This window comes from Desarmillaria tabescens, assembly GCF_030435595.1.
Source record: "Desarmillaria tabescens strain CCBAS 213 chromosome Unknown EV420scaffold_1, whole genome shotgun sequence".
Classification (NCBI taxonomy): domain Eukaryota; kingdom Fungi; phylum Basidiomycota; class Agaricomycetes; order Agaricales; family Physalacriaceae; genus Desarmillaria; species Desarmillaria tabescens.
Window position 1 is genome coordinate 1,294,488 of NW_026848300.1, and position 13,186 is coordinate 1,307,673.

Here is a 13,186-nt window from a genome sequence, read left to right on the forward strand (position 1 = left end):
TTATGCTCGCGCTGGAAGAGTGGCGACAATACCTAATGGGCGCTCGGGAAGACTTCGAGATTTGGACGGACCACTCCAATCTCCAGTACTTCCGTAAACCTCAGAAACTCAACCGACGACAAGCCCGATGGGTAACTGAGCTGGCCGAGTATCAGTTTACCCTGCACCATAAACCAGGAGTGCAGAATCGCAAAGCGGACCTACTTTCTAGACGAGCGGACCATGACCAAGGGAAGCAGGACAACGAGGATATTATAGTCCTCAAGCCGGCTCACTTCTGAGCCCTCGTTATGCCTACAGCAGAGGAATTACATGAGAAGATCAAACTCGCTACTCATGATCTTCGTAAATGGGATCGGGGGATCTCGGATTCCCTTAATCATGAGAAAGGAATTTCTCGAGAACAGGGGTTACTGTGGTACGACGGGCGCATTTATGTACCCCGAGACAGACGACTCCGAGGTGAAGTCATTGCCCTACGGCATGATCACGCAAACGCCAGACACCCAGGGATAGAAAAGACAAAGGAGCTCATTCTTCGAGACTATTGGTGGCCCAGAATGCGCTCTGAAGTGGAGGCATATGTGAAAGGATGCGAAGTCTGTCAACGGACGAAGGCAGATCGTCGCCCCAAGAAAGCACCACTTCACCCGAACGAGGTCCCGGACCGACCATGGACACATATTTCGGTCGACATGATCACTAAGCTCCCGGACTCCAAAGGCAACAATTCAATCCTCGTCCTCGTCGACAGGTTTTCTAAAACCATCATTCCCATAGCGTGCACCGAGGAGTTATCATCCCTTGGGTTCGCCAAGATCCTGCGAGACTACATTTACGTACCGTACGGGGTGATGCCCGAAAAAGTCATCTCCGACAGAGGAGCCGTATTTGTATCCAAATTCATGAAGGAGTTTTACGCTCTCGTTCAGGTTGAAGGGAACCCCTCGACCGCCTACCACCCGCAGACCGACGGACAAACCGAAAGAGTTAATCAGGAAATTGAGAAGTATCTGAAGATGTTCGTCAGCTATCACCAGGACGACTGGAGCGAGTGGCTACCGCTCGTGGCCTTCACTCACAACAATCGGCAGCACTCCGCCACGGGCTTCTCCCCGTATAAAGTAGTCTTTGGGTGCGACGGACAAGTAATCAAAACCGTTCAACGCCCAGACACGGTTCCAGCCGCCTCCAAGTTGGTCCAAGGCATCAAGGAGATACAAGAGAAGGCAAGGGAGTCCCTTGAACGAGCCGCCGCCTTGATGAAAAAAGCTTATGACAAGCGAAAAGGGGAGTCAATACAATACCAAATCGGCGACAAGGTGTGGCTGGACGCCACCAACCTAAACCTTCCTCGTCCAACGAAGAAGCTAGGGGACAGGCGAGTAGGACCATTCACAATCGTGGCCATGAAAGGAGCGTCAGCATACGAGCTGAAACTCCCCGCTAAATGGCGTATCCATAACCGATTTAACGAGTCGTTACTCACCCCGTACCACGCTCCAGAATTTCCCAATCAACCACGTCCGGAACGGCCACCCCCAGAACTCATTGACGATGAAGAAGAATACGAGATAGAAGAAATCGTGGGAGAGAGAGACCGCGTCGTTGGCCGAGGACGCACCCGCCGTACCATTACCGAGTACTTGGTAAAATGGAAAGGATACCCGATGGAGGAAAACTCCTGGGTAAAGCGGTCCGACATGGCTAATGCCGAGAAACTTGTCAACGACTATGAAGCACGAATCCAGAAAATCGTGTGGACAGTAAACGAGAACGGGAAGACTATTGGGTTCGATGACAAAATCCCTCGTAATCTGCCAGTCAAATACCATGACCCGGACACCCCGTGTGTCACTGATATTGAAACGGTTTACTCGTCCGAGTGTACGAATCCAAAACATTCCGATACTCAACAGAATTCCCATGCCTCTTCCGAGGTCGTCGACATTATTCATTTCTCCGATGACCGTCCAGACGAAGAAGAGGAGGTAAATCTAAAGAACCTAGGACGCATACGAGAAAATTGGGATTCAGATACCAACGACGAGGAAGACACCGACGATGATACCTGGTCTTTCTATTCGGAATCAAACCATTCGGCTTCCAGTGACGACGCCTGTTCCAATAATTCACTCTCCACGAACGAAAATTAAGCGTAACGACGCTCACGGTGTAGAAGGGGATTTCCACCGCTCAATTACGAGCATTGAACCCTTAGGGATCGCGGATCCCAACAGACAGTTGAGGCCTAACCGGCGCAAGGTGGCTCTGGTTCTCTAACGGATGCCAGAGTCCAGGGGGAGAGCGGGTCGGAAGCCGAACACACGGAGTGACTCTTTTCAGGTGTAGCGGAGGCCCAATCGATCCTGTTTTAAAGCAGAAGGGAGCCCCTCAACTCGCTTGTGTGGAAGGAAGGAGACATATTCTCATTCGGGACGAATGAGTCTTAAGGAGGGGGTAATGTTACGGTTATTCTTTTCCTTTTTCTTTTTTCTTTTCTTTTCTTTTCTTTTTCTTTAGTCAGCCGGATTACGCGGTGCACGATCATCACGGACTGACTGCGCAGTAGTATTTTTAGAATACTCACGTGTATTTAAGTAGAGCCTCAGCTGGTCTGAACCCCAGCTTCGGCTAAGGTTTATTCTACCTAACTTGAACTCCGTTCTTCGTGACTACTTGTCCCATCGACTTTCATCGCCTTTGGCCTGTTAGAGCGTCGTCTACCAAAGTGCGAGTAGCGACCCTAACACGATCTAAGTCGATAGAGTTAGTGGCTTACACATATGGCGTCGGTGGTTTGGAGGACAGGGGTCGTACTCAGGTTGTTTCTTTTGAGAGGGGAGTGAAGCATCTTTTCCGTCTTCAAGATAGACGGTTTCAGGAACATCATTCGTTTCTTTTTTCCGTGTTTAACATGCTCCAATGCCGAGCAATGCTTTTGCATACAGGGTTAAAGGTTAAACGTAAGGCATTTCCATCTGTGGCATCTCGTTTTGCAGATGTGTCACCGGAAGCGGTTCATATTGTGCTCGAATGTATTTCCTGTGGTGATTATAAGAGTTCGTATTCTCCAGAAGAGAAACGAGTGCTCACCCTTATGAATGAAGTGAGAGCAGTGACTTCTCATGTTGCAGCCTCTTCTTCTTCGAAATCTGGGATGAGAAATGAAATCCGTGGTTTGATGTTTGAAAAGGGCATGCCTAGTTTCTATATCACTATAAATCCTGTGGATGTGTTCAACCCAGTGGTTCGTTTCCTTGCGGGTGATGAGATCGATGTGGATAACATACTACCGTCTCAGATGTCTGGATACAGGCAACAGAGTTTGTTGGTGTCTAAGAATCCGTTTATAGCAGCGAAATTTTTTGATATTTATATGAAGACCTTTATCAAGACTGTTTTGGGTTATGATCCCGACAATGTAGATCTGGAGGGTGGTGCGCTTGGTGTGGTACAAGCTTATTATGGATGTGTTGAAGCCCAAGGCAGAGGTACTCTTCACTGCCACATGCTCGTATGGGTTGAAGGTGGTTTGAATCCCAATAAAATCAGGGATTGTGTAATGAAAGACGATGAAAATGAGTTTAGGAAGAGACTTGTGGAATTTTTGGACGATACCATTTCTACATGCATACCGGATCCCCCGCCAGTCAGAGTTAAGGTACCTTCGTCAAAGTATCACCTGAGTTCTGTCCGAGGCATCCAGAATTCAGTTCTGTCGGATATGCGTGATCATACAATTCAACAAGATTTTCGAAACCTGGTAGTGAAGTCTCAGTTGCACAAACATTCCAATACATGCTATAAGTATTGTAAGGGGACGTCTCTGGAGTGTCATTTTGAACTTGGCGAGGACAAGCGACATCCAGAAACAATCGTCAATCGTGAAACCGGAGAAATTCACCTGCAACGGCTTGATGGGTGGGTCAACAATTTCAATGAGACGATGATTAGGAGTATTCGATGTAACATGGATATAAAATTCATAGGGTCAGGTGCATCCACGAAAGCTGTGCTATACTATATCACAGATTATATTACGAAGTCTAGATTGAAGGCTAATGTGGCTTACGCAGCTTTAGAGTTATCAGTAAAGAAGCCGGGACAATTCGATCTGAACGAGGATAGTGTGACTATCCGAGCGAAGTGTTTGCTGCAAAGGTGCGCATACTCCATGATATCAAAGCAGGAGTTGTCAGGACAAGAGGTTGCCATGTATCTTTCCGGATTCCAGGATCATTACACCAGCCATTTGTTTCGCAATGTTTACTGGGCTAATTTCGAGAAGGCAGTTGATACCATGGATCTGTCTCCTGAATGCAATACCAAAGCAAGGATGGGAAGTGGTGAGGGTGTTGCTTGTGAAGGGGGTGACTCCCTGTTAGATGACGATACTGCGAGGAGTGGTGCAACAGAAAATGCTGTTGAGGATGTGAGTGGTGCCGACGAGCAGAATGGTATTGGACCCGACGAGGAGGATGTTGATGGCTTGTTTGTTCTGGATGAAAATGAGGATGTTTATATTTCTGAAAATCGCAGTGGTTCCTTGGTAGCTAGATCGTCATTGGTTGAGGATTATATACACAGAGGATCGGAGTTAGGTCACATGTCTGTATGGGAGTACGTGTCTCGAGTGTGGAAGGTTATGAAGGCCAGTTTAAAACGAAAGAGCCGTAATGATCATGAAGACGATGACTGTGTCGACGATGAAGGAGACGATAATATTGAAGATGTCGTACATGTGCCCTTTGAATGGCCACACAAAGAGCTTCAAACACATACCCAAGTTCTTTTACCAGAGAGTAAAAAATTGGTCCCCATTCCATGGGGAGGAAGTCTTCCTAGGAGAGACAGGTCAAGCATGTATCAAAGGTACTGTAGGTTGATGTTAATTTTTTTCAAGCCGTGGAAACACGGGAAAGACCTACGAGTATCTGGGTTAAGTTGGTCAGAGGTTTTTTCATTGTTTTGTGAAGAACATCCTTGGTGGAATGATCAGATGGATAATATGCAGATGTTGCATGAATGTAGAGATAGTCGGAATGATCATTTTGAGGAGCGGAGGCGAAAAGCTGCTCTAAATACAGATTCGGTCCATGCGCGTCGACAGGAAATTGACGATGACTTTAGTGGAGAAGGAGATATACAGACAGATATCCTTGACCATTTGGATACCATTGATACTAAAAGGACTCAGAGAGTAGAGCATCGTGAACAAGGGGTTAATCAGTGCTTGAACGCCCTTGCTAATGCGGGGCTATTTTCTTTGCCTAGCCAGTCAACTGAACATCATGAGAGTGCAGAATTTCCGTCTGACGCCTGCGAGTTAGTGACCAGTATACAACCGCCCGAGGAGCGGATTTGGGAAAAGACGTATGAGCAGCGTCGCTCTGATTGGCGTCATAAAAACCAATTAGCCATGGAAGTTGACAGACAAGGCAATGGAGATTCCGGGCGAGGTATCGGTGAGTCAGATTTAGGCGCAGATATTTCGGATGGTCAGGATATGAGAGACACCGATGATTACGAGTCTGTTCCACTCGCGGGCACTGAAATGAGACAGGATGTTGAAGCGTGTAATCCAGACCATGATGTTGATTTGGAAAGCATCACGTCGGAATATAATCTGAATAAAGAACAGAGGTGGGCTTTCTTTATTGTAGCTGAGCATAGTTTGCAGAATCGCCCAGATCAGCTGCACATGTTTTTGGGTGGACCTGGTGGTACAGGTAAATCCACTGTGATCAAAGCCTTGACTGATTTTTTTGCTCGTCGCCAGCAAGAGAGATGTTTCAGGTTGTCGTCATTCACTGGTGTTGCAGCTAAAAATATATCAGGATCGACATTGCACGCACTACTAATGCTCTCCCAGCATCCCTGGAGGGGAAGGCCAACAAAGACGACCACTGACTTGATAACCATGTGGCAAGGTGTCGATTATTTGTTTGTTGATGAAGTTTCGATGATAGGCTGCAAATTGTTGCATGATATTTGTGAGGTGTTTGTTAGCGACCGATTACACAAACAAGATCAAACAACTAGGTGTGACTCGCACTTCGGTCAGGCGCCTTATGTTGCTCGCAGGTTTATGTGCAGGGAGCTATCGCTTAGTGAGCGAGAGTGAGTTCAGACTAAGTTATCGGGTGAATAAACTTTAGTTCAAGACTGAGGTGTAAGACCTGCAGTCGAGCTACTTAAATACAGTTTGGACTGTTCTAAATATACTACAAGAGTCTGTAACGGTGCGGTAAGCACACGGTACCAACATGGTATAATGCGATCAGAGTCGGAAAGTTAGCATAGCAGGATTACGATGAGTTCGATAAGATAAGATAAAGCGCGAAATCGTAATATTACCCCCCTGTTAAGGCAGTCGTCCCGACTGCGATACGGCTTGACTTTGGTAGGTAGGCGCCTACTAGTGTCTCGGGATTTGGTTTGATCAGGTACTCTTGTATTGCTTGTACCAGGGGATGATCGACTTCCGACTCGGTTATGGACTCGGTTTCTGACCAAGAGTCGGATTCGTCCTTGTCCTCCCACCAATCCGCTGGGGGCGGTGTGATGAAGGAGACTTGTTTGTAGTCTTCTATCACCTCCCTGGCGTTGTCGAGTTCCTTTTCATTTACCCAGGAGTTTTCCTCCCGTGGATATCCTTTCCACTTGATGAGGTACTCGGTCCTTGTGCGTTTTCGCCTGCCTTTTCCTGTTGTACGTTCTCGGCGGTCTACTATTTCTTCTACTTCGTATTGTTCTTGTCCGTCTATCAGATCCGGCGGTGGTGCTGTAGGTTGTTCTTGGTTTGGAAATTCCAGTGGATGATACGGAGTAAGAAGTGTCTCGTTGAACCGATTGTGAATTTTCCAAGCGGGGGGTAATTTTAGCTCGTAGGCAGAAATCCCCTTTTTGGATACAATTTCAAAAGGTCCTACGCGTTTGTCTCCGAGTTTCTTCATGGGACGGGGGAGGTGTAAGTTGGTGGAATCTAACCAGACTTTGTCGCCTGGTTGGTATTCCCTGGCCGGCTTCTGGTGTTTGTCGTACTGCCGTTTCATTGCTTCTGCTGCTTTCTCCAGGGCTAGGGCTGTTTGCTCATGTATTTTTTGTATGTCCGCAACGAAGTCTCGGGCCGCCGGGTTGGTTCCCTCTTTGATTGTAAGGGGTGCGAGATGAGGTTTCTGTCCGTGGTTTATCTCGAAAGGGGAGTACCCGGTGGCCGAATGCTTTCGGTTGTTGTGTTGAAACGCGGCGAGTGGCAACCATTCGCTCCAATCGTTTTGCCTATGGTTGATGAAGATTCGGAGATATTTTTCGATCTCCTGGTTGGCTCTCTCCGTCTGTCCGTCGGTCTGGGGATGATATGCGGTAGAGGGGTTCCCCTGAATGTTCAACATTTCATACAGCTCCTTCATGAACTTGGATACGAATTGTGGGCCGCGATCAGATATTATCTTCTGCGGCATGCCATGTTTTGCCCATACGTGATCTCGGAGAATTCTGGCCCACCCGGTGGAGGTCAGCTCGGTGGAGCATGGTACTGGGATGACTTCTTTTGAAAATCGGTCCACAATCACTAGTATGGCGTTGTACCCATTGGAATCTGGTAACTCGCCTATCATGTCTATGGTGATGTGTTCCCATGGTCTGGTGGGTACGGCATGAGGATGTAGAGGGGCCCGCTTCCTCTGGGTGTTGGTCTTGGTTCGCTGGCATGCTTCGCATCCTTTGACGTATCTTTCCACATTGGCTTTGAGCTTGGGCCACCAGTACTCTCTTTGTACGAGTTCCTTGGTTTTTTCAATCCCGGGATGTCCTGCAGTGATGTGATCGTGGTGGTACACAATCAGTTCTCCTCGTAACTTGGCATCACGGGGTACGTAGAGGCGGGCGTCGTAGTACATTAGTCCGTCCTCCTGAGTTACGCCGCGAGGGTGATGTAGGGACGCTTCTATCCCTTTGTCCCATTTGGAAACATCTCTTAGTGCCGTTCGGATCTTCTTGTGTATCTCTTCCACTCCTGGCATGATGAGGGCACGAAAGTGTTCGGGTTTGAGCACTATTACCTCTCGATTGTTGTCTCCTCCTTGGTCGTGGTCTGCTCTACAAGATAACAGGTCCGCTTTCTTGTTGGCGGTACCTGGTTTGTGATGGAGGGTGAACTGATATTCAGCGAGTTCGGTTACCCATCTAGCCTGGCGACGGTTGAGCTTTTGTGGCTTTCGGAAGTATTGGAGGTTCTGGTGATCCGTCCAGATCTCAAAGTCTTGATGGGCCCCCATAAGGTAGTGCCTCCAATCTTCCAGTGCCAGCATGATGGCTAGGAGTTCCTTGTCGTATATCTCATAATTTCGTTCCGTGACGGTTAGGGCCTTGGACAGGAACGCTACCGGTCTTCATTTTCCTTCCTGTTCCTGGGATAGGACTGCCCCTACCGCTCCTTCGCTTGCATCTGCCTCCACGCGATACTTTCCAGTTCTGGTGGGTATCGCCAGTACTACCTCTTCTGCTAGCTTCCTTTTGATTTCTTCGAATGCGTGTTTCTGGGCTGCTCCCCATGTCCACTCGGTCTTCCCCGTGAGTTGGGTTAGAGGTCGTACGTGTTTGCTATAATCTCGGATGAACCTTCGGTAAAAGTTGGTAAAGCCCAGGAAAGATTGTAGTTCCCCTTTCTTCGTCGGTTGCGGCCACTCCGTGATTCCTTTGACCTTCACGGGGTCCATGCGGATCAATCCTTGACTAATGATTACTCCGAGGTACTCGGTTTCTAGTACCTCAAATTCACATTTTTCCGCTTTTAGGAATAGGTTGTTGGCACGAAGAATGGCCAATACTTCTCGTACAATGGCTTGATGTCTGTCCTTGTCTTTGGTGCAGATGAGGATGTCGTCTAGGTACACAGTGACGTCTCCTCGTGCAATCTGCTCCTTAAACAAGTCGTTCATCATCCATTGGAAGGTGGCCGGGGAGTTGGTGAGTCCAAAGAACATCACCATTGGTTCAAACAGTCCTCGATTGGTGCGGAAAGCCGCCTTCCACTCGTCTCCATCTTTTATTCGTACGTTATTGTATCCCCACCTCACATCCAGCTTGGTGAAGTACTTGGCATCTTTGAGTTGATCCATCAGCTCGCCGATGAGCGGGAGCAGGTATCAGTTTTTGATGGTCATCTCATTCAGCTTGCGATAATCTTGTACAGGGCGAAGCTTTCCATCCTTCTTTTTGACAAAGAAAAATGGAGAGGCCATCGGGGATTTGGATGGATGGATTCTTCCCGATTCCAAGTTCTCGTCTAGGAACTTGTCTAACTCTTCTTGTTCATTGGGGTTGAGGGGGTAGACTTTGCAGTCTAGACTGGCATTTGCATTGGGTACCAATTCGATTGCGTGGTCCCATGGTTTGCGGGGTGGCAGTTCGTCAAAGTTTTCTTTCGCAAATATGTCCTGAAAGTCCTGGTATGCTTCGGGGACCATCTCTTCGAACGTTTTTGCTTCCTTGGCTTGATTGGCTTTGGCTGCCAGCTCGTTGGCTTTACTTCCCATGGCTCGAACATGGAATGCTTCCTCGAAGTCGATGATTAGGATGGTATCTCCTTCCTCCACCTCCGTCCCCCAGTTTTGCTCCGGGTCTTCGTCTGGTAACAAGAAAGGGATTTTACGGCACGAGCATTGTGCTAGAGACACGGCTCCGGTTTTCCAGTCAATGATCGGGTTGTGTCGCTTGAGCCAGTCGTGGCCTAGGAACATGTTTACATTTCCTAAGTTGACGACGGCGAGGTCTACCTTTTCGTGGTGATCTCCGATGGTCATTCAGAGTTCCACTACTTCGGTTATATCTCCTCCTTTGTTGCGACTTCCGTCTGCATTGTAGACTGCTTGCGCCTTGGCTAGTTTTACCATATTGAGTTGGTGCTCGTGTACAAAGGATTTGTTGATGCAGCTTCCGGTACAGCCGCTGTCAACAAGGGCATTGGTGGCGTATTCCCGTCCCATGTCTAAGGCTTCTAGTTGTACCTTGATGTTGACACTTCTTTCTTTCCCTCCTTGTATGTACTGGGGCGGAACGCAGAGGTCCTGCATGTTTTGCAGGCACATTTCTCGTTGTCGGTAGGTTTCCTGAGTTGACCCTATAAGGTCTAAGACCAGGTCTTCATCTACCTCAATCAGGCATCTGGGGTGAACCCACATGCGTAGGGTAGCGAGTCGCCCGTCCATGGTTTTTTCTTGATGCATTTTCCTTCGTACCCACTCAGCGCTGTGGGGTTTCATCCATCCTTGGTCCCATTTGTCGTTGTAATATTCGTTTTCCAACTCGGTTACTTCATAATCTTCTGGGTACTCCTCGGTGTGAACCACCGGGTCTTCCCCTTTTGGCTGATTTTTGAGGCTTTGTTGGTAACTGTAGTCGTCTTCTTCATCGGGCACTTCCTCAAGAGAAACGGTATTTTTATTGGTCATAGGGGGAGAAGCACATAATGGTCCCACCGACCCGCCCACCGAGGAACACGAGCCCTCGGTGCCATTATGTGTTAGCGATGAGGATGGAAGACGCACCGTATACTTGGATTCGGAAAGGATGGGGTCCCCGTTCGTCTGGACTGTTCTTTGCGGGGCAGCGGTTTTGTTGCTGGGGATTTGCGTTCCCTCTTGCGGCTCCGTTCCTCGATGAGGGCAGTCGGTCACTCGTGGCTGGCACGTACATTCCGCCCCCGAGTGGGGTTCTTCACTGCTCGCCTTGGGCTCGGCCGCTCTTCCTCTGTTCCCTGTGCCGTCACCTGCCCTCGACGGAGTGAGGTTGATCCCAAGTGTCCCGCTGCCTTGCGCAGCGTTAGCCGCTTGTGCTTTTGCACCGGTGGCCAAGGATCTTGAATGGGGTTCTTCTTCGAGCACGGTGGTAATCCCCTGTACACCGTTCCTTCTTTTATGCGACTGAGTAATTTCATTTTGTGAATGCGTGAAAATTGTGCCATTGCCTCGAGATACTACATGCGGTAGATTAGTCCGGCCTGCGGGTTCTGATGACGCACCACTAAATGAAATTAAGTCCTTAGCCGACGTGCGTTTGTTGCTTACGCCGCCGGCTCGTCTTTTACCTCCTCGACTTTCGATGTAGACGCTTCCTCTTCTTCGGCCTTCAGTACTTGCTGGTACATTGTTCGAATCTCAGCGCACGAGAACTTGGGCTGGTGTTTGATGAGCCAAGTGCTTTGGTCCTTGGGGCATTTGTTGTCCTGTTTTCGGTGCCCTTTGTGACTGCAGCGGAAACATCGCCCTTCCTTTCGGAGGTGGTCTATTTCCATAGGTTGTCCCTGACCCCCGTACGTGGTGCCAGTGCCCATCTTCTTATCACCCTGGGAATTCCCGGAACTTCCGGCTTTTCCCGTTCCCTTGTTCTGCTGCCCCTGATTCCCTTGGCTCCTTCCCGCATCTTCAGCTAGTCCAACGCGGTAGTTATAGTCCATTTGTTCCACCCTGAACTTCCATTCTGCATATGTGCGAGGTAGTGCGGTGCCCGTGGCATGTATCGCCGTCTTCACATTCTTCCGGATTGCCGGTTTGAGGATTTCGATCATGTATTCCTCGTTGTGGCGTTTGCCGGATTCCTTGGCTAGTCGTTCGAAGTCGTGGAAGAATTCTTTCGCCGATTTGTACGTGTTTTGGCGGAGGCGTTTGAACTCCTGTAGCTTGAGTTCTACCTCCGCGTCGGTTCGGAATTGGTCTTCGACGATTTGCTTGAATACATGATAGGCTGGGTACCTCAGGTGATCGCAGACGGGGTCATAGTACTTGTCCCTGGCGTGATTCCACCAATGCAGTGCTTTGTCTGTGAATCGGAATGTGCAGAACACGACCCTGCTCGGGCTTTGTCCATGCGCGTTCATTGTGAACAACTGGGGAAATACCGTGAAGTAGTCTTCGCACTGATTGAAAAACCTGTCTACATCGTTGGATGCTCCTGCGAACTTTTCTGGGGGGTCGGCTAGTTGTGGCTTTACTAGTGCCCATGGATTGGGGTTCGCGGTTCCGACTAGGAATGGAGGCGGTGTGTTTGGTGGTTGTACTGGGTCTGCGGGTATGGGGATTGCCGCGGGTTGTGGAAGTGACCTCAGGGCCGGGTTGTGATGCGGGGACAATGGTCCCGTGGGTGCTGCGGGTGCTGCGGGGGCTGCAGGTACAGGTGCCGCTGCTGCTCCTCCGTTTCCTGGTGTGCCTGCGGCGGCGAATAGTCGGCTGGGGTCCACATACCCAGTTCGTTGTAAAATCGATAGGTGACTTAAGTCTACCGTGCTTCCATGGGATGTTTCCGATGGTTCTGGTACCTGGTACCGTTCTCCTGGATCAGTGTAGTCGTCGGGGTGTACCTGGCTCCACAAAATATTGGTATGGAATATGGTTTCCCAGTATAGCACTTGGCCACCGACGGGGTTCTGCTTGTTCTTCCAGTAATGCCTTCCTTGAGGCGATCCATTCCACGAGATCTCTCGTGGCAGCTTCTTTTCTGTCCAGTGAAGCATTTCTAAGTATGTCATGTTCTCGAGCTCGGCCTCAGTAGGCTCCCGAGCTAGATCCTTCCACGAATTCCGGGATGACGTCCTCGTCTCCGTACTCTCCTGCCCAGTGTAGCCGCTCCAGATCGAGGGCTGCCCGATTCCAGGGTTCTCATAAATTTCTCCTTCTTCTAAGTCCGATTGGTCGGACTCGCTCGAAAGGCTCTTCGCTTCCTGTGACGATTCGGTTCCAGTTGCGAATGATTCATGCCCACTCGTTGACCCTGAGAACGACAAGGTCGAAGTCAGGTCGGCGGGGTCTGTCCCATACCCAGGGTGCAATGAAGGGGACGGGGGCTGCAAGGGGGTGTTCTGGGGCAAGTGGGTAGATGGCGTAGGGGATGACTGAGGAAGGGGGTTCGATGCCTTCGTACATGAGCCAGGCGTCGGCGTAGTCCTGTATTTGTCTGCATATATCGCAGCTGGCATCGGCGTCGTACGTGGGCTCACATTGGTCGAGCTCGGTAGTGGCTTCCCCAGCCCTATCGTTGATGATGATTGGGGTGTTAGGGTGGGTGACGAGGTGGAGGTACTGCCCTTCGTCATCTGAGGAATCGCTTTGGGCATAGTAGTAGCCCCACGTCTCGCCTCTGGAGTCGAGCCTTGGAGGGGACCAATGGTTTCGTGGTCCCGGGAGCT

The 13,186-nt window shown here is 49.5% G+C and overlaps 4 protein-coding genes across 4 annotated transcripts; all 4 read left to right on the forward strand.

The window, feature by feature from the left end:
- Positions 1 to 2,917: 2,917 nt before the first annotated feature.
- On the forward strand, positions 2,918 to 3,253 carry EV420DRAFT_1258614 (uncharacterized protein; the record flags this gene model as incomplete). The annotated part of the gene is made up of 1 exon (XM_060466903.1): positions 2,918 to 3,253. A coding segment is annotated over one exon (336 nt), but the record flags the coding sequence as incomplete, so codon positions are not given.
- A 126-nt stretch (positions 3,254 to 3,379) lies between these two features.
- On the forward strand, positions 3,380 to 4,324 carry EV420DRAFT_1245575 (uncharacterized protein; the record flags this gene model as incomplete). The annotated part of the gene is made up of 1 exon (XM_060466684.1): positions 3,380 to 4,324. A coding segment is annotated over one exon (945 nt), but the record flags the coding sequence as incomplete, so codon positions are not given.
- A 324-nt stretch (positions 4,325 to 4,648) lies between these two features.
- EV420DRAFT_1258580 (uncharacterized protein) lies at positions 4,649 to 5,071 on the forward strand (the record flags this gene model as incomplete). Its single annotated transcript, XM_060466899.1, has 1 exon — positions 4,649 to 5,071. A coding segment is annotated over one exon (423 nt), but the record flags the coding sequence as incomplete, so codon positions are not given.
- A 558-nt stretch (positions 5,072 to 5,629) lies between these two features.
- EV420DRAFT_1243120 (uncharacterized protein) lies at positions 5,630 to 5,875 on the forward strand (the record flags this gene model as incomplete). The annotated part of the gene is made up of 1 exon (XM_060466653.1): positions 5,630 to 5,875. A coding segment is annotated over one exon (246 nt), but the record flags the coding sequence as incomplete, so codon positions are not given.
- Between the last annotated feature and the right edge of the window lie 7,311 nt (positions 5,876 to 13,186).